Genomic DNA, 23,853 nt, shown 5'->3' on the forward strand with positions numbered 1-23,853 from the left:
GTTAAGAGTATGAGGAGGTGTGTCCACGTTGTCTGAAGGAAGATGACTGCTACTATGTGGATCTCTGGGTGAGGCGGGCTGGCCATATAGAGTCTGTATTATAATTTAAGGCCTGAATAACCCTTTCCCAATCTTGAAATGTGAGAAATTAATTAAATCCAGGAAAACCAAATCCCAATATTGTTAATCCTTTTTTTCACATGGCATAAATATAATGGGCCCCTTCAAGTATAAGTAATTTAAGGTTCTAGAGTTCAGTCACTTCATCTTGTCAAAACATGGAAATCAAGGCTCATTAGGGAAACTGATCATAGTTATAACACTTTGTCAGAATTAGAACCCCAAATTGGATAAAAAGTCTTTAGAACCCACATTATCTGGCACTTAATAATAATATATACTTGTTTGGTAGTCATTTTAAAGAGTCCTGGTTTAATTGGAAAGAGGGGAATTGAATGTTCTCATTCCCCTATTTCTTTTCAACCACATGTACTAAAATCAAACACTGTTTTCCACTACAGTCCTCCACTCTAGGAAATGAGCTGTTGAAGGAAGCACCAAACATTTTTTCCCCCAGTGGAGGTAGTAAGGGAATCTATTTTCATTAACTACATAACTATTTCAATTGTTAATAAATAGTTGTGCTTAAAACTTTGAAAATGACAGAACTTCCCTTTGTTTCCTTTTTCTTAGCAAAGTGAAATATCAGACATCTATGATAGATTCTTAAAATAATGAAGAAAAAATTAATTGACTCATGTAGCAACTGTAATCAACTTTTGTTGAGTACCTAACATCAAAAACCTGCTCCTAATGAGTAGAGATTTGCATAAAAACAAGACAGAGTCCTACCCCTAGTCACTCACAATAAAATAGGATTTGGAGCACTGGATAAAGACACATTATTCCTTACTAAAAGCAAATTTAGGAAATGGTATCTCTTTATTTAGCTATATCTGCTAATGCATTACTAGCAAAGAACAAATAACTATAATTAAAAATAAGAATTTATATATTTTTCAATGAGCAAAAATCATTTGGGAAGAGAAAAAATGTGGTGGTTAAGCAAAAGAAACTCAGATGTTAAAGCGTTATTCACACTAAACTGGAGAAAAGTACTACGTGCACTAGTAGTATAACAAGAAAGGGAGACTGAAATGGCTAAGTTGGTATGGACACAGAACTACTCAAACTGTTACTGCTTTTTATTTACTGTTAATTACTTTGGAGAGGAGCAAGATGATTTCCAGTTAGTAAAGGTAAAGCAAAGTTCCAAAACGCGTTCATAAACATGAGTTCATTGGAAAAGCGTGAATGGGGTGGGATGTGTGTGCTGAATACACGGACTGGTCAGAGTGTGGAAGGTACTCATATTCGGGCTACAGCATGGTGACTCCATTCTAGAAATTCAAATTGATTTAACATGTGTAAGGCAAAAAAAAAGCCATAAAGAAAAATCTGTGTAACTGGCAGTTGTAATTAATGTGTATCTTTATCCTGGCTCTGTTCCTAAGTCACTTATAAGCATAAACATCTCTATTTCTCTGGGCCTTCATTTCCTAACATGTAAAATGCAAAAGTTAAACCAGATGATCCCAGGGAGTCATTTCAGGTTGAAAAATTCCAGTTATTCATGCTGAATCCAGTTACCAAGAAGTCTCAGTACCTAAGCAATGTTTTCACCCCGAAGTCCCTCAAGAATAATGCTAAATAATTTTATGCTCAAATTTGCATATAGTTCTTTTGATCCAGTCTTTACTTAATTTTAAACATTACAAAACATAAAAAACAGACAAACAAAAGTTCCGCAAGTGGTTCTAATGCAGAACACTTGGGACTTTACATATTGTTTTAAATGTATTTAACACTCAATTCATACAGAATGACAAATGCAATGGGAAACTAAAGCACCTAAAGATTCCATGCAAACTGTACAGAAAAACAAGAAGCAACTGCAAATTAGTGCATCACATTAAAGTATATTTTGAAGTACATTTCCTCCCTAAATGGCAGTGATTGTGCATTAGTGCAGCCACAGAGCACTTGTAGACTCTTCTGTTCAATGGCATTCATTCCATGATAACAACTGTTTGGTCATCCTCAAGGTCTTCCTTGGGTCTGAGCTTTCTGAGTTTTCCTATTTTGACAGTTACAGCCTCTACCCATAGCTAGACCCAGGCACCCAGGAGTGCCCAGTCTGATGCTGGGGGAGCAGGTGGAATCTGGGTGAATCTGAAGAAGTCTCTCTCTTCTTTCTAAAATTAGAAAATGGATGTGATTCAGGGATTGGAGGGAGACATAACTATTTCATAGACGGTTTATACTTATCACTTTTTGGCAGGAAGCTTGGTCAAACTGAGTTTTAGGCTAGAGACAGCTTCAGTAGGATTTTCAAGTTCTCTGTCTCTTTGCAGGGTCTTTAGTATTAGGGAAGGGGAAAGGAAGGGGAAAGGAGAAAGGATGCATGTTAGAATTGGCTGACTTAATCACAGCCTTGCTTTTAAAATGCCACCAAAAGGCTTTGATAACAAATTGCTTCATAAAAAATAACTATCCACCCGCACTTCAATCAAATAAGTTGGACTTTTAACATATTGAAGTTTCTTGAGAAACAAATCCAACTTGTAATGGGATGTGTAACAAAGTACTCCGTTTTCACCAAGATCCAGAGTCTGTTGCTGTCAGCAAGTCCTTAGCATGGGGGTGGAGTGCCGGCCAGTTACCACAGATGGAACTGAAAACAGGGCACTGGCAGAAGGCAGCTTCTCTCCTTCAAATCCAAACATCGTACCAACTTGAGTTGTTTCATCTTCTGGCAAGAAATGGTACATTAACTTCCTTCAACACTAGGGAAATTCAAAGTGTTTATTCATGAATTTTCATTAGCCTCCCTTTAATTTATAGTGTTTTCACTTGGACAACAACAGAAAAGTGAGTTATCAAATGTAAATTGGAAACACTGACATAACGGATTAAATATATTTCTTAATCGCTCTGTATGTACACATCCTTCCCCATTCCTATTGTCTACTTCAGGTCTGAAATGCCGTCTCCCTCTTGGCACTTCTCTAAGCAGGCTCTTCAGCACAGAATAACATCTCAGAAGTCAGAGCTCCCAAGGTAAGTGGTCAGGATTGCATTCTTCTTCAGAAAGTGCCCTGCTGGGTCTCATTGGGTGGCCAGTGTGATCCAATCAGAATACTCTTGAGCATAAAGAGGAGTCAAAGAGAACTTGAGTTTCCAGAGAAAAATAAAGTGCCGCCCCCTATAAATCACAGTCACTGAAGAGTAAGGTGTCTTCCTAAAGAGGTAGAAATAATAGGGGGGTGTGTTGCAGATGCCCAAATTTCAATGATACCGAACACTGTATCTTTAAGGGCTTAAAATGGACTGACTCCACTCATTTCTCTGATTTTTTCATAAGTAAGCCAGAACACCAGTGACCAAGGGGTCTGAAAGATTAACCAAAGAAGTTAGTGCATATTTCCAAGAATTATAAATATTCTACATATATGCATACAAATTTTTGAATGTCATTTTGAATCCACCTACGCTGAAAATAAATATTTTGGTATTTCACGTTTGTAAAGCAGTTTATAACTTACAAAGCATTTTCATGTGGTATATTTCTCACAGAACATTTTCAGGTCCTGTATTTTCTCTGAACAATCTACAGTGGATATCCCTTTTTTTACAGATGAGGACACCCAAGCTTAGCAATCAGATGCATGATAGCACGTTGTAGGTCTAGGCCGCAGGCTTCTGGCCTGCACCCCAGAGTGCTGTTTACCGAGCGTTGCTGCCTAAAAGGCTCGGACCCAGCACCCTCGGTCCCAGGCTGGGCTCCTCTACCCGCAGTTTGTAGGCGAAGCGTGGCAGGAGGCACTTGAGTTGACAGTGAAGATGAAAGAGTATCTTCTGAGAGTTAGGTCACAAAACCTACACCTAGTGATCAGTATAAAGGCTCACACTAAATAAAGAAGAGCGTCCAGCTCAGAAAGATTTGACTAATGTGAATTAAGTTATAACTATGCCAAAGGAAATTATCTATAAGGGGATGAGGGTTATTTGACAATAGAAGATATAAATGTTAAAGACATAGGGAAATCACAGTGTAAACATTGGAAGTAACCATTGTGAAAAAGGGTATCTTGGATCCAATTCCTGTCTGATTTGGTTCAGAAGTGAAGGATAATGCTGGTCAGAGAAAAACACTATCAAATTAGAGAAATAAGCTTAAGCAATTATAATATAAAGTGTATTTGGTTAGAGAGTTTGTAAAGCAATGTATATGGCAATGTGTTTGGAAATATTAAGCATGTTATATTGGTAGACTGAGAATTTATTTACTAAATAGTAGATTTATGAGACCACATCTGGGTCAGTTAAATGTATGAAGACACAGACAAAATAAAGAATGTGAAGCTGTGATGATATCATATTGTTGTGACAATAACAATGAAGTGAACCAAGAACATAACTGTAGTCAGATGAAGCAGCTGAGGTCTTAGTTAAGAATGGACTATGTGATAATTCCTTCTTGCTCTAGTAAGTAGACTTCTTCCTCACAATAGCAACACAGTAACCACATAATAAGCAAATGAAATGTATATAAATCAGTCATTGGGCAAAGCAAGGTCATACTGCCTCTACCTAGTGGAAAGGGTTGGAACTGGCTTTGAGTAGAAGTTAAAGAGGGAGACCGCACAGCCCCAAACATGGGTAGTGTGTAAATGGGACACACTGAGCCCCTGTGCAGGAGTGTATGTGGTAGCGCATATCTACTAGTTTTCCTCACGGGCACAGGGGTACCACTGAAAATAACCCAAGTGTATATGAACCCATGTTTTCTTCTCTGGCCTACCTATTGCCATAGTGCTTGAGAAAACAGCAGAGTCCTTCTCCATGTCGATTACTGTGGAACCAGACATATAAGGACTCTTGGGTTGATATTCTTAAGTTTATAAATAGCTCTTCCTTGTTATTATTCTGTGTTCAGCAATCTTTGATTATGACATGGCTCCCCGTATAGCTTGAATTTAGGAGGAAGCACGCTGTCCAGAGAACTTCAGCAACTGAATCACTTGTCAAGTGCATTTCTCAATGTGACTGAGGTGACACTGCAGTTTGCTTGTCAACTGCAATAAATTCAGCTGAAGTGAATCTGTATTTGCAAGGCCAGTTTTCTGAGAAGTACTCAATGGTCAGGTTTCCAAGGTCAGGGTCATTCACTGCAGCAAATCACCAAGGCGACGTCACCCTGGTGATCTTTGGTGGTTAGCCAGACTTTCTGTGGTTAACACTTCTCTACCACTACACACTTTCTCTTTCCTTTTAAAATTTCTATCACCAGCTGTGGGACTTTCAGACACTCAGGACAGGGCCTTATTTAACAGCATGGGTCTAGAGTTGAACAGATCTGTAGTCAGTTCCTAGCTCTGCCACATACTAGCTACATGAACTTGAGTTTCTTATACTTTGAGCCACAGTTGCCTCAGTTGCCTCATCTGAAAAGTAAGGATAACACCACCTGTTTTACCAGATTCTCATAAGATTTTAAAAGTTAACATGTACAAACAGCTTAGCTGGGAGGTTGTTTCATATTAAGTATTCATTTTTGTGTGTGTTATATATAGTCTCAGTATTTTGTCCTTGGATGTTCTCTTGCCCCTCACTCTCCCAACCCTGATTTTGTTTTTCACCAGCGGTCTCACCCATCCTCATAGTCCCCCACACTAGAACCTGAAGGTACCAGTCCCTCTTTCCTACCCTCGAATCAGTTACTAAGCCCTGTGGAGTTAACCATAAATGTTCCTAGAATGTGTATTCTTTCCTATTTCTACAATCATCTGCTGGCTGTACTGTCAAAACCACCTTTGTTGCCAAAGAAATCTTGCCCCCAAATAAATCTTAGCACATTGTTCCCAAGTTTAAGGAGCTGCTTGCTAACTATAGGGTGATACCTAAACTATAAAACTTGGCCGATGAGGTCCTTCTCAGCCGAGCCGTTGTGTACTTCCCCAGACCTCCCTCCTGATACTCCCCGCTGAGGACTGGCTCCCCAGCCACTCTGAGTTCCCTGCAGTTCTCCACCACCAGGTCCACATGTGGCTTGAGCCCATGTTCACACTGCTCCCTCACGCTTTTCTTAAAAAATGCCTACTGATCCTTCAAAGCTAGACCAGGTATCACCTCTGTGATGCCTTTTTATGGCAGTTAAACAGTTAAAGCCATTTTAATCCATCATTCACGCTCCCCCCAGTGTTCTGTTCACACCACTGGCGAAGCACTAATATAACCTCCTTACCAAGACTGTGTCCTCTGGAGGGGCTCACGGCTTTGACACCCTGCCTGCACTGGTTTGCCACCCACCCTGGCCAAGTTCACTAGATTCTTTAGATTCTTGTTTCCTCCTCTATAAAAGACAGAGATGACAGCAACCTACTAACTAGACTGTTAGGAGAATTCCATGAGGTAAGCCACAAAAATGATTAGCACAGTGTTGGCCACATACAAAGTGATTGATAATATTAGCTTTACTATTTCTGTAATTTTAATACTTACATGTCTATCTTCTCCATCACATTATAAGCTCCTCTAGTGCAAAAAATAAACATCTTATTCCTTAGTGTTACCAGCACTTATAATAGTGCCTGGTTCAGGCAGACCAAACCAAAATCTTCCTTTCCAGTAAGAAATATCCAGATTTAAGATAATTTCAAGGTATAATTCTGACAGTCAAAATAATGTTTTACAACTTGGGTAGAGCTTTGGCAATTTATTTCCTGTTAATGGATAGATATCTACTATCCCTTGGTGACCTCATTTATTCTCAAAGCTTCAATGACCATCTATATGTACGTGGATGGTGGGCAATTCTAAATCTCCATCCCTGTATTGTCTCTAAGACCTGGACCAATGTGTAAAGTTAATCATTTAGATACCTTTTCTTAGATGTCTTACAAGCATCCAAAACTTAACCTATCTAAAACTAAGCTTGTTATTCTGCCACAATATCTTCTTCCCTACAAAAGATTCCCATTTAAGGAGATTACGTTATCTGTTACTCAGGGCAAAAGTCTGGAAATGAGACCCAGCTTCTCTTTGTCTTCTCCAATCATTTCTCCACCCATCCGGTCACAATTCTATCACCTAGATAGTTTTAGAATCTAAAACTACCTCCTTTAGAATCTACCTCCTTTTGTCCCCACTGTTAGAATCTAGTCCAAGCTTTCACTATCTTTCATCTATCACCATCCCAGACTTTTCCATAACCACATGGCAGCCAGAAGGATCTTTCTAAAAATGCACATACCATCCAGGTGGTGTCCATCACTCTTACAGATCCTTCTGTAAGAGTGACCTTTCCCAGGCCGGTCCCAGCCTTTCTCTGGTCTCGCCCTCTATCACCATCTTCCATGTCTCTGGGACTTGGCCTGCTTGTTTTCATTCATGTTCTCTGTCCGCTCCGACTATTCCCTCTACCTAGAACGTTCCTTTCTGCCCTTTTCACTACACTAAGTACTACTCATTTCTCAGCTCTCAATTCAAAAGTCCATTCTCCAAGGAGGTTTTCTTCATCTTTCAGCCTAAGCTATACTTACTTGGCATATATTACCGCAGCACCATGCACTTTTACCTACCACTCACCACTTCTAGTTTCCTACTCAATAAAAAGCTCCAGCAAGAGGGCAGGGGCTGAGACTCTTCTGTTCATCCCAAAGCGCAGGGTACAGGGCTTCGCCTGGAGCAGGCACTCAATTAATATTATATCATGTGAAGAACTGCTTCTGTGAATTTAAACCCACAACTCACCCATTCTTTCAAATATTTTTTAACTTACAAAATATAGGAGTACTTTGTTTTTATTATATTTTTATGTTTCTTAAATAAGTCTATCTACTTCTACATATTGGTTTACTTCAGTAAAAAATAACCTCTAAACCAAATAAACATGACACAATGCTTTCTTACTGAGCAGAGCTTTGTGGTAATAAGATGAATGGGTAATGCAACATTTGCCATCAAAGTGACAATTTTTTTTTGCAACAGTAGCATTTTCATAGAAGTGATCTCTAGTATTACATCATTATACCTGTCTAAAACTATAGTATTTTGGCTAAATAGAGTACTAAAGGCTTTACATAGCAGAAGAATCTATCCTCTGGCTTTATACCAACAATATTAGTTTCTGGATGCAACCGAATTATTTTATTTTACTGAAGAAGATAATAGAACTCTGAGAAGTTAAATAAAACAAAAAGAAATATAAAAAAGAACAAACTGTGTTTTGGAGGCAGGGCCATGCCAAAAACCAGAGAGAGAAGGGGGACTATTTACAGACTGAAAGTAATTTAAGCACAAAGAAAAGAAACAAAGAAACAAAACAAAGGAAGGAAAGGCCTAACTTTACCATTCTCAGCCAAGATGGTAAAAAGCCTTTATAGAGACTCATGAATCCTTCCCCTTGAACGGCCTGAACCAAGCAGTCGGTAGATGATTTATACAAAAGTCCCCTGAAAAGGAAACAAGACAATTTTATTACATTTCTTTTGTGTAAATACGTGTGTTGTGTAAATTAAAATAGAGCCTGAGGAAACTTACTGTAAGTTAAATATTTTCTGCTAGTTTAAAACAAATAATATTTTTGGTTCTATATATAGTAAGTCCTCACTTGATGTCAGCAATAGGTTCTGTGATTTCAAGCAAAATGATGCATAACAAAACCAATTTACCACAAGCTGGTGGACAGAAATAAGAGTGAAATTCCTATGGCACCTGATTCAATGTTGTACGGAAACAGCATTGAATGGAATGACATCATTTGAGGACTTGCTGTATGTAGATCACCTCTTTTAAGTTTAAAGATATTTTCCAGGTGACTCTTCAGATTCATCCCACCCTTGGTCTTACACTTAGAATTCACTCTACCTGATCTCTTCCAGAGAAAACATACTGTTTTATGTCAAATCAAATTCTCCATGGTACCTGCAAGTCATAAGCTTCTGAAGAAAGTACTCTGTAAATTCTCAGCAGAGTATGTTTTCAAAACCTCCTTGAAAACAATAAAGTCACAATAAATATCTTGTGTCTAAATAACATGATTGTTAAATCAGCTTATTTCCCCAACGCACAGAACTTTTTCATCAAAGAGCAAGTAGTTGCATAAAAACAATTTCCTAGTTAAACACATAAACACAAATACATTTCTATCAAGAATAAACAAGGGACACATCTTTAAAGAACCATGCTATTACAGACATTCAGACACATGGATACTGGAGACTTTCTACCTTCCTTGCTTATCTCGTGGTTGATTCATTATTCGGCTTTTGATGACATCAGCTGGTGTTCCCAGAATAGAAGCTACCAGTCCAGAACATAAACTATAAATATAAATAAATGAAGTTGAATGATAATATGTAGCAGTTTCTAAGTTTTAAGGAAAGGGAATTTAATATTTAGAAAGAATAGAATACTAAATAAATTACTTTAATATTGTTCATGATAATGCTTTTAGCTTAAAATCAATGCTAAATTCATTAAAGAGGTAGAACAAAAAAGCATCAGTCGACTGAACACTGAACACCTAGTGGAGGTAGGTACTCTTCTGGACCGTGAACAAGACAGGTAAGATCCTGCCCTCTGGGCACTTAACACTCTACTTGGGGGGCAGCGGAGGAGAAATGAACAATTTCAGGTGCTGACAAATGCTATGAAAAAAATACAATGGTAACTGGGTGACAGCAGAGAAGGAGGGGCCTGTGTGAAGACCTGGAGGAAGAGTGCTGCAGGCAGAAGGAATTGCACAGTAAAAGCCTGAGCCGGGAATGGTCTTGGTGTGTTTGAGCGGCAGAAAGCAGCCTAAGCGGCTGGAGCATCCTGAAGGGGAGTCCCGCCAGGTGAAAGACAAAAGACACAGGCGGAGCTCGGCCCATGAAGGCTACGGAAGGAGTCTGATTTTATCCTAGGTATTTATTCCCTGCCCATTATGCTCTAACAATATAACCAAGTGTAATGCTCTGTACCTACCACACTATCCACTATCTCCATGCCTTTAATTCTTTCATTTAGAATGCCCTGCACCCCACAAAATTGGAAAATGCTGGTTTTTCCTTCAATTTATGCTGAGGCACAAGGTCTGCTTATCCCTGTCTCACCTTCTTATAAGAGGCTTCTCGTCACTCAAGAGACAAAAGAGATGTGGTCAACCTACTGCACTGCACAATAAATTGAGAGTTGTAAATGAGTGACTGAAATGTTAAGAAACCACTAGCAGCAATTCGTTATGTGGACAGACACGAGAGCGACAACACAGAAACATAATCAAGATTTCATAAGCGGAACACTCATTAACCACATCAGGCTGCCAAGAGGACAGCACGAGAAGACGGGTGGTCAACCTGGTCACAGACAACAGCTCGCTCAACCCCCAGAAGTGGGCAGCTGAGTCCCGAGACAGACTGGAATCATGGGAGCCTGAGGAAAAGCTGACGCTTGGCTAATGAAAAGCTGGAAGGAACAGTGACAAAGGTAAGGATCAATGAAATCTGAAGTCTCAGAGCTCTGCTGTAGGGAAGTTGAAGCTGCACTAGGAATCCTCATACTTATCTTCATACTTAACATACGCCTGTCCTCCGCCCAGGGCAAAACCATAGTGATAATGGACAGAGTGAACGGGCCAGTGCTCTGTTTTCTGCGGGAGACGAGTGGTGATCCACAAGACTAGTTCACTACGTTCCATCAGCACTGAGTCAGGATCAACTGTTCTCGGGATCGACTGCATAACTATGCTCACGTATAATCGTCACACACTGGGGACTGACTTTTTCAGTTTTACTTTTTAACAATCTCATGATTTTACAAAAATATAAAAGATTATCCTGGTCTTTCTGTTCCATACAATTTCCTGTTAATTCAACTCCCCATCTTTCCCCTGCACGCCCTACTAACATGCCTTGTCCCCTGCCTTCCCACCTCACTGAAACCCTGGCCACAGTAGTCCACTGCTCCTGCCCTACCCCAGGACTTCATTTTACTTACACCATTTTAAAAAGTTATGCTAACATATACCTAACATACAATTTACCATTTTCACCATGTTTGAGTGCATACGCCAAATGCAGTGTTTACACCATCCTTATTCTTCTTCACATTAAACTCCTTTTCCGTCAGGTGTTGATGGCATGTATGGCGCTTTCTGGCTGCAGAGCTGCAGTGCCCTTGTAGCCTCTGTGAGCACTGATGTTATCCTACCACACAGCACACAGAACCTTCAGAGCACAGAGCACGTGCACCTACTTAGATGTGAGTTCACAGCAGGCAACTGTGGAGCTGCCTCACATACCACACAGACTCACACCAGCCCATTTAAAACCTGATCCAGTCGGTGGAGCTCAAAAATGAATCAGATACCAATCATCCCATTTTCTCAAAACCTGAATTACACAAGAATAAAGCTAAGTTATTTCGATTAGGGCTGGAATATATACAGCTGGAAATCTTAAGTCTCTCCAATAAAAGACACATCTGTGGGGAGTAGTGTACATTAAGTGGATTTACTCCTGCTGGGAAACCCATGAATCTTAGGTTAGAAGTGTGGAACTTCAAAGACCATTTGGGTAGAAAGGTAACGTAAAAGAAAGAGAGATAATGTCACTGTGGAACTTCCACATAGACCTGAACAATCTGTTCCCAGAGCACAGCATAACACTGGTTCAGACCTGCATCTTGAAAGACAAGTCTCACAAGACTTGACTAGGTAGAAACTGGTGAAGAGGGAACAGCATGTACAAAGACAGTGGAAGAAATAAATAAAGTCAGGGCGACTACAGATAGAATACAAATGTTTACGGAGATGGATGTCAAAGTGGAAGGGCCTGAAAAATCCTGTTTTCTGTGAAAGAGGAGCAGACTATTGCCATAGAAGGTATGGTATATGTAGATTGTGAATGCACACACCTGGGTGAGAGTTTGGAATGGGACAGAACAGTGGACAAAGATATATAAAAAGATTGCCCAGCAACACTAAAGATAACACTTATCTTTAAAGGAGAGGAATGAAGAAATACTACTCTTGAAATATTCTGTTAAGGTGAACCTGAATTATGAATCATATATATATATATATATACACGAATGGGTCATTATATTTATGTATGTGTGTGTGTATATATATATATATATATATATATATATTTATAATTGGTTTGAAACTGTTAATATACTTTTGGGGCTGTCTCAATAGCAAGAAGTGTTCTAGAATTTGGAAACAAGATCAGAAGCTAAATAAAATCACTATAATGTTCAGGACACTAAACATCTATAAACTAACTCACTCTAGTGGGGATTTGAAATTATGTTGCAGAGATTAAGGCATGTAGTACCCCTTCCTGGAATGCTCTTCTCCCTGTCTCTGTCAAGAGCCATAGCCCTGCAAGACACATATCTAATTCTATCTCTTTTGTCAGGCCTTCCAAGGGGTTATTTTTTCTCCTTCCTCTGAACTCTGCAGTAATTAGTCACTTTCTTTTAGCATTTACGGTAGTGTTTTTATACTTGTCTTGTTTTCTGCCTTGGTAAACTTCCTAGGACGGAGCTGAGCTTACCTTTTGTACACAGTGCTTTTAACATAAAAGGTGCTCAAACATACCTGCTCAAATGATTTGGAGAGTCACTCATCAGAATCTAATCCCAGAAGAGCCCCATCAAGGTGCAAATATTTGGGGAGGTTTAATCTGAAATATTTGATGACTTTGTCTTGTCTTACCCATTTTATTATTTTTTTAAAGAAAACAATAGCATCTAAAACTAAAACAATCACTTACCTAGATAAACCATGAGTCATGATGTTGTCCTCCAGGGGTGTATTCAGTACCAAGTAGTGTTTCACTGTATCATATGTGGTTAAATCTGGCCATAGAAAGAAAAAGAAGGCTTAGGTATTTACTTATTCAAAATGAATGTCTTCTGAATCTTAGAGACAAGTGTGGGGCAGAGGAAACCTTAGAAATAACTTGGTCTTATATCTTTATTGTCATGATCTGCTTATTTTTCAAAATCCTTTTTACACATCACCGTACAAAAAAGTGAAAATGCTCCAGGGAAATAGTTAGTTATGATATTACAACATAAAAGACTGTGGCCCATACATATTAGTAAAATAATAATGTTTTTCATTTTCCCTGAAGCGAGTGGTTATACGATTAAGGCAACTGATTTCAATGGCGTGTCCATTACCTCCCATATTGACCAGTGCCGCTCTTTGTATATTGGGTAGCCAGCCTGCCCAAAGCCCACGTATTCCTCCCTCAGCTAGGATTTTCGCAAATGCATGATGCACACCACGAAATCTAAGGAAAAATCATAAAAAATGTAAAAACTGTACACATTCCTTTATAGAGAATGCAACTGGATAAGCACTGCCTATAGCTGTTATGATTCAGAGTAAAATAACACCTGAATTATCTGGAATTGTTAGAAATTAAAGCAATCCGTGTAAGTCTATTCTCCAGATAAATTTAATAACGCTTGAGTAAAACAAAGTCAACATTTAATGAAGCATTTTTAATGGAAATCTTTATAAACTGTGTCATCCTCTAGTCAGATTTTTGAACAAATTAAAATTCTTGATATTTGATATAATTAGTGCACATGATATTTACAGGAGGCAACAGTAGTTATCATATCTCTGGGTTCATTTTACTACTTTGTGGGAGACTTGCAAATTTTGTAATTTCACCAAATAACTTTAAAAAATTGGTTCTCATATAATCTCAAAAAAGAAATTATAGTTTTAGGCCAAAAAGTAGGAAGCACACCCTCATCATAAGAGGTTTTAAAACTGAGTAATTTTCACTTTATCAAAATTTACTATTTTATTCTTATTTTGCTTATTTTTCTATATAGAGATTAAAAAATGGTACTGAGCCATGAACCAAATCTGAAAATCTCTAGTATAAAATAGAAGTTTGAATTTTATATACTTATTAATACTTGGAGTCAAATGCTACCTTTACCACTTGTTAGCTGTGTGGCTTTTCCTCAGCCTTATACTCTGTTTCACCAAAAAGATGGATGCCCTGTTTACTAGGCACGAGTCATTGCTGTTATGCTCCACGGGGCTCTATGCTCATGAATGGTTAAGGTAGCTAAAATTTATTGTGCACTTATTAAGCGTCAGGCTTTTTTACATACACCGAGTACGCTTTATTTCTGAAAACTCTATGAAGTGTGCATTATCATTCACATTTCATAGACTGAAGAATTTACATCTGAGGAATCTGAGGCTTAGAAAGGTTAGGGGACTGACTAGGGTCACAGAATGAAAATGTGGTAAAGGCTGGATCTGAATCACAGGTTGCCTGATCCCAAGGTTCGTGTTCTTTACAACAACATTCAATGTTTTTTTTTAAATTAAAAGTTCCAACATTAAAGACAAGAGAGGGGATAAAAGGAGGCAGTCAGTTAAAAACGCAGATATTTCTGGATCCCACCAGTAAGTTCTCTCCATGTATCCAGTGAAGGCCACAGCACTTCTCCCTGCTACTGAGTGATTAGGTATTGTCACCAGATGACAAAATAGGCCCTGGGGCCCTGCAAACTACTTGGTTAAATCAAAGTAGTTCCCTTTTCTCCTCTGTGGCGCATTTCCCGAGTCAGCTAGGGAGCAGGGGAGGGAAGAGCAGTGGTCAGTGGGGAACTCCCAAAGGGGGCACCAAGCCCTCCTTCAGCTCTGGCTCAGCCACAGACCTGCACTCTTCAGAGGATTAGACCCCTTCATACTCAGCTCAAGGCATCCTGCACTTTTCCTCTTTCCTGGCTCCACATTTAGCTTGCAAGTTTTTTGCCACTTTCCTGGAGGAAACTAGTAAGTAGTATGTTTATGAACTGTTGAACTTGAAGCCCTTGGAAGAAAGGAAAACTTGGATAATATGGGGTAATGCAATAGGAGGATTTTACATCACAAAGGCATAAATTTAAAACTTCCTTAAACTTGGTAAAAAGAAGAGGAGCAGGCCCTGACTGCTATGGTTCAGTGGGCTGAGCATCCTGCTGCAGACTGAAAGGTCCTGGATTCCATTTTGTATCAGGGCACATGCCTAGGATTCAGGCCAGGTCCCCTGTTGGGGGCACCGGCAGAGGCAACTGATTGATGTTTCTCTCACTCTCTTTCTCCCTCCCTTCTCTCTAAAAATAAATAAAACCTTAAAAAAAAGAGGAGGAGCAGAATTAGAAAGGGAAGCCATTTGCAAGGTCAACTTTGCTATTTCCCTTAGCTCAGAGAGAAAGGGAAGGAACCCAAGCTTCTGGCACCTTATCAGCCAGGCAGTCTGTCATGCAAACCTTTTGAGATGGCCCCTTGTAACACAAAGAAACTGAGAAGAAAAATGTTAAGTGACTTTCACAACACCAAGCTGTGATGGCAAAACTGGGATTCACACCAGGGCAAATTTTAATGATCAAACTCTTTATATCAAGCTGCCTTAGCTGGGAAAAGCAATACATGTATAATTTGTCTGGTAGAGAAGACATACACCTTATCATGTAAAGAAAAGATCCATCTCAGCTCTTCTCTTAATGGATACAACCTACAAATTAAAAGTTGGAACTAATGTCTTTACTGAGAGTTCAATTACAAAAATGTGTATTTTTGTAATATGCATTTTTGCGTATTACAAAATACACAAAAGGTAAATGTTCAAAATACAGTGGTGGCAAAGGGGAGAAGAAAGGTTATCAGTGAATAGGAGAACTTACCGCAGTGGTTTTCCTTCCAGTTTCCTTTTTCCTTCCATCTGCATCTGAACCTTCACTAGATCAGTTGGGTTGGCTAAGAACTGGCCAACCACACCAGCCATCATCCCTCCAATCACTGATTTCCTAATTATAAAAGGAGATATATTTTTAAAGTCTATAATTAATTTCACAAATTTGCAATGAACAATACCATGCTGGCACAGCCCCTACATAAGATTTAAGACAAAGTGAGGAATAGATCTACAAATCAGAGGAAAGCAGGCGGTTTGTCTGTTTACAGATAGAAAGACTGAAGTACCACAGGGAGTTGAAATTCAAATCTGAAGTTTCAGAGGCCTTACATGGCCTGAAATTCATAGGAAGGGCAGTTGCTTCAGAGATACAAACATTTGAACTGATAATCTAACTGAAGTTTAATTCTGATCATAGGAGAATAAAAGCAGCATAAGTGCAACTGGTATAACAACGGCTGCTAAGTCGCATTTTATAAACTTCTGTATTATTAGTTTCCCAAACGTAGGAGGGCTTGAAAGCTTTTCGCTCAGTGAAGAATCTCTTTGTGTCCCTAGACTCTTCCTTCCCCTCACCGCCCCCCAGCCCTCAGCATCAGCAGCGATCAAGTCTTGAACGTTACACTACCACATGCTTTGAATCTGTCCTCTTATCCTCATTCCAGCTGCTGGAGTCTCAGTCCAGGCTCCAAACACCTTTTTTCTAGATTATTGCAATAGCATCTTGGGGGAATAAGGCTACTTTCTTTCCTTTTACTCTGCTATTTAAAGAGGTCAAATGAGCACACAGTGACAGTGGGTCTTAGTCTCAGTTAGTCTCATTTCTCAGGCCTTTCTAGAGACAATAATTATACATTCACTGAATGTTCACTATGGCGGGCACTGTTTTAAGCCTTTAAAAAATATCTAATGAACTCTATGACATTAGTGCTACTGTTATTGCCTCTTTACAGATGAAGAAACCGAGGTACAAAGCAGTGAAATGGCAGCTCCAATCGCACAACCAGTGAGTGAGCGGCAGAGCCAAGACGGGCGTCCACAGAGGGCAGAGCCCAGTCTCATGCCCTAAGTTATAGTTAGTGCCCACACAAACATACGTGTAGAACGCCAGGCTGCAGACTGTTTTGCACGTTTACTTTTTTCCTGATAGTGCATCTGCAAGATTATCCCTGTCAGTCCATAAGACAGCTGTTTTATGGGTATTCCAAAATTCATATAACCAGCATAAATTTTCACAAAGAAATCTGCACATGTACATGACATTTGATGGATCTTGCCAGACTGCTTTCTACAGAACTTGTATCCACTTCCATTCCCACAGACAGCCTATCAGAGTGCCATTTCTCCTCACAGCGATGAGCAGAGTAGATCATTGTTTTTTTCCTTTACGAGTCTCATTGCCATTACCTCTCTATAACTGTTACATAATTCTACTTGTTTAGACATCTGTTTCTTATTACCATGATGTGATGGCAGGGATATATCATTTTCATTGCTACAACCTCAGTATCAAGTTCAAGACTGGCATAAATATCTAATGACTGAATTAATTGTCAAAGGACATCATACCAATGCACCCTGAGAGTTGGCTTCATGGGAAAGCATTTCCTCTGAACCTCTTACCTATCTTTCCTCTTGTGGAGAGAATTAGAAAATCACTACGTCTGGGAAAGCAATTAGTATAGCTTAGTACATTATAATTCTTCAAAAACAAGGCCAAGAGATTTTGCCTAGAAGGTGAAATTCTGTTTATTGTCCTTTTCTTGTAGCTGTGACTTGAATTTATTTTTTATCCCAGAAAAGATATTTTGAACATCTTTATAGGTCATGTAAAACCTACCTCACCCTTTTAAAGCTGTGTTATGTTTCCCTGTATAACTATATCACAATTTATCTACTTCCAAGTTATTAGTTATTCCAATTTTAAAAAATTACTCTTATCAACACTGCTACATTTGATATCTGTGTGTGAATTTATGTACAGGTCCAAGGATTCTGTAGTAATTACGATCATAAAGAAAGAGTTGCTGAGTCAAAGGATTACACATCTAAGAATTTTAACAGGTAATTTATGCTCCAAAAAGTAACTTACACTCTCATTAACAGTTCGATGGCTAAAAGACAGTTTTAATTAATTTCTCTGATTACCTGTAAGTTGAACATTTAAAAATATTTAGTGAACATTTATATCTCTTCTGTGAATTGTCTGTTGCTGTTCTTTCTCTATTTTTACTAGTATTCTTTATATATTTTGTTAACTTGTAGTTTTATGTATATTACTAATAATAACCACTATTTCTCTGTTTCTGCTATAAATATTATAAGTGATAGGAATTTCAATCATCATCTCTTCTAATCCTATGAAAACTAAAGTATGATGGTAGGTATTACTTCCACAGCTGGGAAAACTGAAGATATAAAAGGTGGAGAAGTCTGCCCAGGTTACATATTGGCAGAGTAGGAATTTGAGTCCATCCCTGTCTTATTCTAAAGCCCAGGATTTCTCAGTGGAAAATGGAATACGGAAGGTGCTCTATAACAAATTTTAAACATTAAAATATTAAATAATATATATACACAATTTTTACATACATATAAATATTTGTATACAATGTGCAATGAATGCTCAATTATTTGGATTTATATTGTATATACTTATTATTTTAAGCCTGCAACTTGAGGCAATTTTCATACAAATGCATGATTTTATTTAAATTCAATGGATAAAACATTAAAGCCTTAGGAGCAACAGTATACTATTTTCAAAACAAAAATTTACCAAAGGGGATAATGTTTATCTTCACTTTTGCCAAACACAACTTCGCGGAGATGTTCGTATGTGACCATTCGACCTCCAGAGTACACTGTGTAAAAGAGACCATAAAAAAGGTGAATTCAGCTGCATGTCGAATAAGCGGACATTCTGACCTGGCCTAGTCGCTCTCTCTAGCTGTGCCTTTGTCTCATGCAGCCTGTGCTTCTGACACACGGACTTCTTCATGTTCCTGCACATGTGGGATGCCTCCTTCAGCCTCAGGCCTCCTCACACGCTGCCTGATCTTTCTCGAATGGAGTCTCCCTTCTCTGTTTTGCTAACTTCTCCTACTCTTCAGAATTCGACTCAGAGAACTGCTTTTCCAGAGACTGCTTTTCCTGACCTTTTCTCCAGTGTGTGTCAGGCTGTCTTCGCACCTGTTATGCTTCCACTCAGTCCCCACAGAACTACATAGGGACACAACTAATATGGCATTTGTCATATTGACCAGAGAGTAACTTGATTTTCTTGCTCATCTTTTCATAAGATCACGCACGAAGTTTTCAAGGTAGGTTTTCATTACTCTGTATGCCCTACTACAGAGCCTGGTACACTGCAGGCATTTTCATTCATAAACATGTATGACTTCATTGGATAATTTATCATAGCACAGGGATTTTTCAGTCAAATGTCAAACATATGAAATTACGCTGCAATGTAAAACCATATATGGTAGTCAACAAACACAAATAAAAATAAATGAAATTCAAGACAATAATGGAAAACAAAGGAGAGAGTATTAAAAAAGGATGGAAAATAAAAATCATTAAAATCAGTACATGATATCCACATAGAGATTTTTTCTTGATTTTTCAGGAAGTGTGATGACATATTTCAAGATGTTAAAAAATATACAAAGTACCAAAACAATAACAGTCTTTTTGTACACTGCTGGATTGTTCATGAATAAACTCTAATTTATTCATCTGAAGAACCGAAGCTTTAAAAATAATAAGATGGTAGTTACTACTGGGCAGTTCTCTGATAAAAGGTCCCTTCAGAGGTGAGGAAACATTGTGAACAGAGAAAAATGCCACACCTATCCTACCACCTTTTGAAGCCAAGTTTATGTTCTTCTGTCCACAAGCTGAAAACCGAACCACTCCTATGTTTGTACCACTTGGGAAGCAAAGCAGAAAAGTGTTCTCATTGGCTGTAGTATACCTATGGCTATTTTCCTTTAAGCGTGACCAAAGGCTCACACAGCTGGTTAGGTAGTCTGCAGAACTGAGGAAGAAGCCCCTGCTTTCCACATATTCTCCCACCCGAGTTGTACCAGATGGCCACGCTTGCTTTCTCTTTCACAACAGCCTGGTTTCTAACATATGGGACAGAGACTGGTGAGGTTTGGCATTGTGGTCAAATATATTTTAATTTTCAATGAACAAAACAACTTTTAACTTTGTGTTTAAAGTTTCTGAAGTGGAGAAAATGTCAACTATGCATATTTTCTTTCTTAAACTTGAAAAAATTATTAGGAAAATTTTGAAATTTACAGAGTAGGAAAAACAGTATATAACTCCATCAATATCTAATTAATTCCTAAAATTTTGCCATATTTGCTTCATTTTTTTTGCTTAATTATTTTAAAGTTTATTATAGACATTATGACCATTTATCCCTAAAAAAATTCTATATGCACTTCTAATCATTGGTAGTTATTTTTTTCTTCTTAAGAGACTATATATTTATTTATCACATTAGTAGAAAAAGCTAACTGGTTTTTGGGTATAGCTCAACAGAAAGCAGAGTGCACAAACACAGAAATCATAAACTTACCAGCCAGAATCAAGATAAATACCTACGTGTCTGTAAATGGCGGGTGTCACTCCTTGCCAAAGCTTGAGAAAGCCTTCCTCTTGAACAATCCCCAAGGCTGTGCGTACCATGCCCCTATAGGGAGTAGCTTCTCCTGCACTGTCTCCCAGCCGAGCAAGGGCAGCTTCTCCTTGCATTTGGAGCCGAGTTTTTATGAGATCGAGGGGAAAGGTAGCTAACAAAAACAAAGCAAAACAAAACAAGGGGGAAACCCGTAATACTCAGGGAAACAAAGAAATTCTAAAATCACAGGACTCATAGTTTAGTTGTCACAAGGGCAGTGATTCTCAAATTTTAGAATACACCAGAATCAGCTGGGGAAATTATTAAAAACTACAGAATTCTGAGTACTATACCTATGAATTCAGTAGGTTGATAGGAGGTTAGAAATCAGTTAATTATTCTACACACCCAAATTTACAAATCACTATACCAGAGCATCTCCAAATCACCAGGGGGCAAATGTGACAAGTCTTGGTTTTTTTTTTTAATTCAGAAATTTCAAAAGAACTCATGGACATGGACAACAGTGGTGATGGTGAGGCGGGGAGAGGGTTGGTTGGGTGGATGTAGAAGAGGATATAGGGAGGATAAATACTAATGAAAGAAATACCATAAAGAAATGAACTATTAGAAAAAGAAATGTGAGCCTACGATTTATTTTTCTCCTTAATTTGTGCTTTCCAATGAGAATAATTTCAGGTATACATATTTTGTGATGGCCTCTTGATTGCAATTATGCTTAAAATCTAAGGTGACTTTTGCAATACTGTAGTACTTATACTAGGTTCTTAAATGTCAGATGAAGCTGAATTCTCTAATTTCATGGGTGATGTTCACATGCAGACAAATCACTAACCTGTTGCTTGAGATATAGAAGATGCAATATGGAGTTTATAATGTCATCTTTTACATACAAAGGTGGCATACTCGTAGTCCTTCTATTAAAGCACATACTGGGTTGTTTTTCCAGCACTGATAAGGCTTATGCATGACCCCCCTTACAAGTATCAATTGTACTTAAAAATTTTTTTTCTAATGATTACATTTTGCATTAGAGATAAACCTTTTACCTTGAAATAGAATAAAGCTAACTAGTCCACGTTAGGGAGATCATGCTAATAACTTTATATTACACAATGTCCCAAATAACTGAGATGACCAGATTCAGAGAAGTTCATAAACATTATTCACAATATGTAAATCTATCAATGACAACCACCTGATACAGAACCATAGCTATGCCTTTTCCAAGAGCAAACGGAGTGGAAGAGAATATTAAATCTTACCACAGGTCTTTAGAAAAATTTGTATCTTGCTGATAGTTTCCCTAAAACAGAAGTAGTTTACATATAGAGGATTCAAGCAGTGCTTCATTGAAATACGAAATTTGAAAAGTCTTGAGACATAGAAGCCTCTATATGAGCATAATCATGCCTCTCAAAGTAACTTTTTCTTGCTGGTTACTTAAGTAAATACTTCAGCTTCTGATCCTAAATTGTTTTGCACTCAAAACCATCTCATGTTTTGATTCTCCCTACCTCCCACCTTGGCCCATCCACAATTCTCCACAAATTTTTAACAAGAAACGTTCCTTTACAAAAACCATTGGTAACATAAGTTTAAAAAACACTGGAAATACATATAATCATTTAGAAATCTGATTTCTAATTCTTTAAAAACGTGGATCATTTGTAAGTGGATCATTTTTATTCATTTCAGTAAAAAAATGAATAAAAATAACTCTCCATCAGTTTTGGGAGGACAGAGAAAAAAAGCAGAGAGTCCGAAGGGCAAGAGTGGAGGAGCACAAAGGGCGAAGTAAGGAATCATGTGCGGGCTGTGCCAGAAAAACAAAATAAACTCATTTTTGAACAGGACAAGCATTTACAAATGATAACACGTCAGGGCTGTTGCTTTTTGTTTGTTTGTTTTTAATGGGAGAGAAAACGAAAGGGTAATCTTAAAAGGCACAGAGAAGGCTTCATGTAGACGCGACTCACAAAATCCTTGGAAGAAACCATTGGTAACATAAATTTAAAAAACACTGCTCATGCGAGGGTGTCATCGCTCTGCTCTAGGTGGTCTCTTAAGTTTTCTCTCACTTGCTTCTTCAGATGTACCTGTTCCTCTCTTTGCTATTATGATACTTAATAACATCTTTGTTATAGAGAGCACAATGCAATGGTCTGTCTCTGCATGTCTCCCCACCACCCTGTAAGATCAGGGCCAAGTCTTTCTAACCATATCTACACAGTCTCTAGGGCTGTAGTAGTTATTGTAATGTCAAGATTCTTGGATGCCCTGCCTTGGATTTTGCATTTTTTTTTATTATTGGTTTCTCAGAAACCTGCAAGGTAAACACAGTCAAGCTCAAAGTGATAAAACTGGCAAATGCTGAATAGATGCTCAAAAGTGTAATAGGTTAATAATTGAAGTTCCCCAAGTTGGGTTTACAATTTGGAGCCAAAAGACAATGATGTAGTGAGGGTGTGTGAGAATATAAATCACAGAGATTGTTTCAATAAGGGTGAAAAGTGGATTGTGTTTTTCAAAAGGTCATCCTCATTAAAAGGAAAACGACTCCTACAGAAGAACATCAGCTCGGGAAGCTTCTAAAAGTGCAGGTTTGGGCACAATCGCACACCTCTGAGGGAGAGGAAATTGGAAGGCAAAGACCTTAGTGACCTCCAGTCTCCTCCACACAAAACTGGCCTTGCCCCAACCCTGTCACATCTGCCGGACACGTGTAAAAGGACAGGGCGCTGCCTCGCGGACTGCACACACGGAGAACCAAACCACCTGCCACGTACCTCCCCTCCAGCAATCCTCGCCACCCTCCCCGACCCCACCCCAACCCCAGCAAGGAGCCTCAACCGCTCGCTGCAGAGGCCCAGGCGTGGGCGGCCGGGTACCTAGCTCGGCCACGGTAGCCGCGCAGCCAGACAGTAGGAACTTGCTCGCTCGGGGCCATCTCTGGGTGAGTGGCAATAGCCGCTCCTCATCCTCTGGAGCCGACATTCAGCAGCAGCTGTACAGGACGACAATGCACCCTTCGGCCGGCGCCCCGCGCGGTGGCTGGCCTGCCGCCCTACCAGAACGGCCTCTCCTCAGCCCACGAATGGAGCGGCGGAGATCATCTCCCTCGCCCTGTTCCGTCCGCAGGGCCCTGCGAAACAGCAGCCTTCCTAGCAGCCCCAGACTTCAGTGGACTAGCGGACTTCACAGCCGAAAACAACACGGAGCCCACGCGGCTTCTGGGAAATGCAGTCCGAGGGACTCAGAGCCTCTCCGGTCGCATTCTCTGATTGGCTGAGAGCGGAGCACTCGCCGTGCCACCGCCTCCTGTCTCCAGGCAACAGCTCCAGTTCTTCCCGCCGGGCCCCTCGGGACCCTCCCTCCGACCTTGGTCCAGCCCCAGCATTGGGTCCTGGTTGGTCAATACTTGAA

At 39.2% G+C, this 23,853-nt stretch overlaps 1 protein-coding gene across 6 annotated transcripts; it reads right to left on the bottom strand.

Moving 5' to 3' along the window:
- Window positions 1–1,733: 1,733 nt before the first annotated feature.
- Window positions 1,734–23,646, bottom strand: SLC25A27 (solute carrier family 25 member 27). 6 transcript variants are annotated; one of them, XM_037142565.2, is made up of 9 exons: window positions 23,319–23,646; window positions 20,387–20,578; window positions 18,550–18,634; window positions 15,760–15,882; window positions 13,240–13,352; window positions 12,828–12,912; window positions 9,294–9,386; window positions 8,414–8,516; window positions 1,734–3,203 (listed from the first exon to the last, which is right to left on the bottom strand). In XM_037142565.2, the coding sequence occupies exons 1-9, from the start codon at window positions 23,422–23,424 to the stop codon at window positions 3,147–3,149; spliced, it is 957 nt and encodes a 318-aa protein (XP_036998460.1). In that variant the 5' UTR covers window positions 23,425–23,646; the 3' UTR covers window positions 1,734–3,146. The 6 variants fall into 6 exon arrangements, 5 of the variants coding, with proteins under 5 accessions (XP_036998460.1, XP_036998461.1, XP_036998459.1 ...); XM_037142566.2 differs by having other exon boundaries at window positions 3,110–3,301; XM_037142564.2 differs by having other exon boundaries at window positions 3,110–3,452.
- Between the last annotated feature and the right edge of the window lie 207 nt (window positions 23,647–23,853).

Source organism: Artibeus jamaicensis, unplaced genomic scaffold (assembly GCF_021234435.1).
Source record: "Artibeus jamaicensis isolate MK-2021 breed Jamaican fruit bat unplaced genomic scaffold, CSHL_Jam_final contig_484, whole genome shotgun sequence".
Taxonomy (NCBI): domain Eukaryota; kingdom Metazoa; phylum Chordata; class Mammalia; order Chiroptera; family Phyllostomidae; genus Artibeus; species Artibeus jamaicensis.

What these genes read in the sequence shown, in the direction of transcription:
- SLC25A27 (XM_037142563.2), bottom strand. Translation starts at nt 23,424, where the DNA reads ATGTCGGCTCCAGAGGATGAGGAGCGGCTATTGCCACTCACCCAGAGA. An exon ending in GGCTACCGTGGCCGAGCTAG is followed by an intron (nt 20,579 to 23,318) that starts GTACCCGGCCGC and finishes TGTTTTTGTTAG; the next exon opens with CTACCTTTCCCCTCGATCTC. An exon ending in ATGACTCATGGTTTATCTAG is followed by an intron (nt 9,387 to 12,827) that starts GTAAGTGATTGT and finishes TTATATTTATAG; the next exon opens with TTTATGTTCTGGACTGGTAG.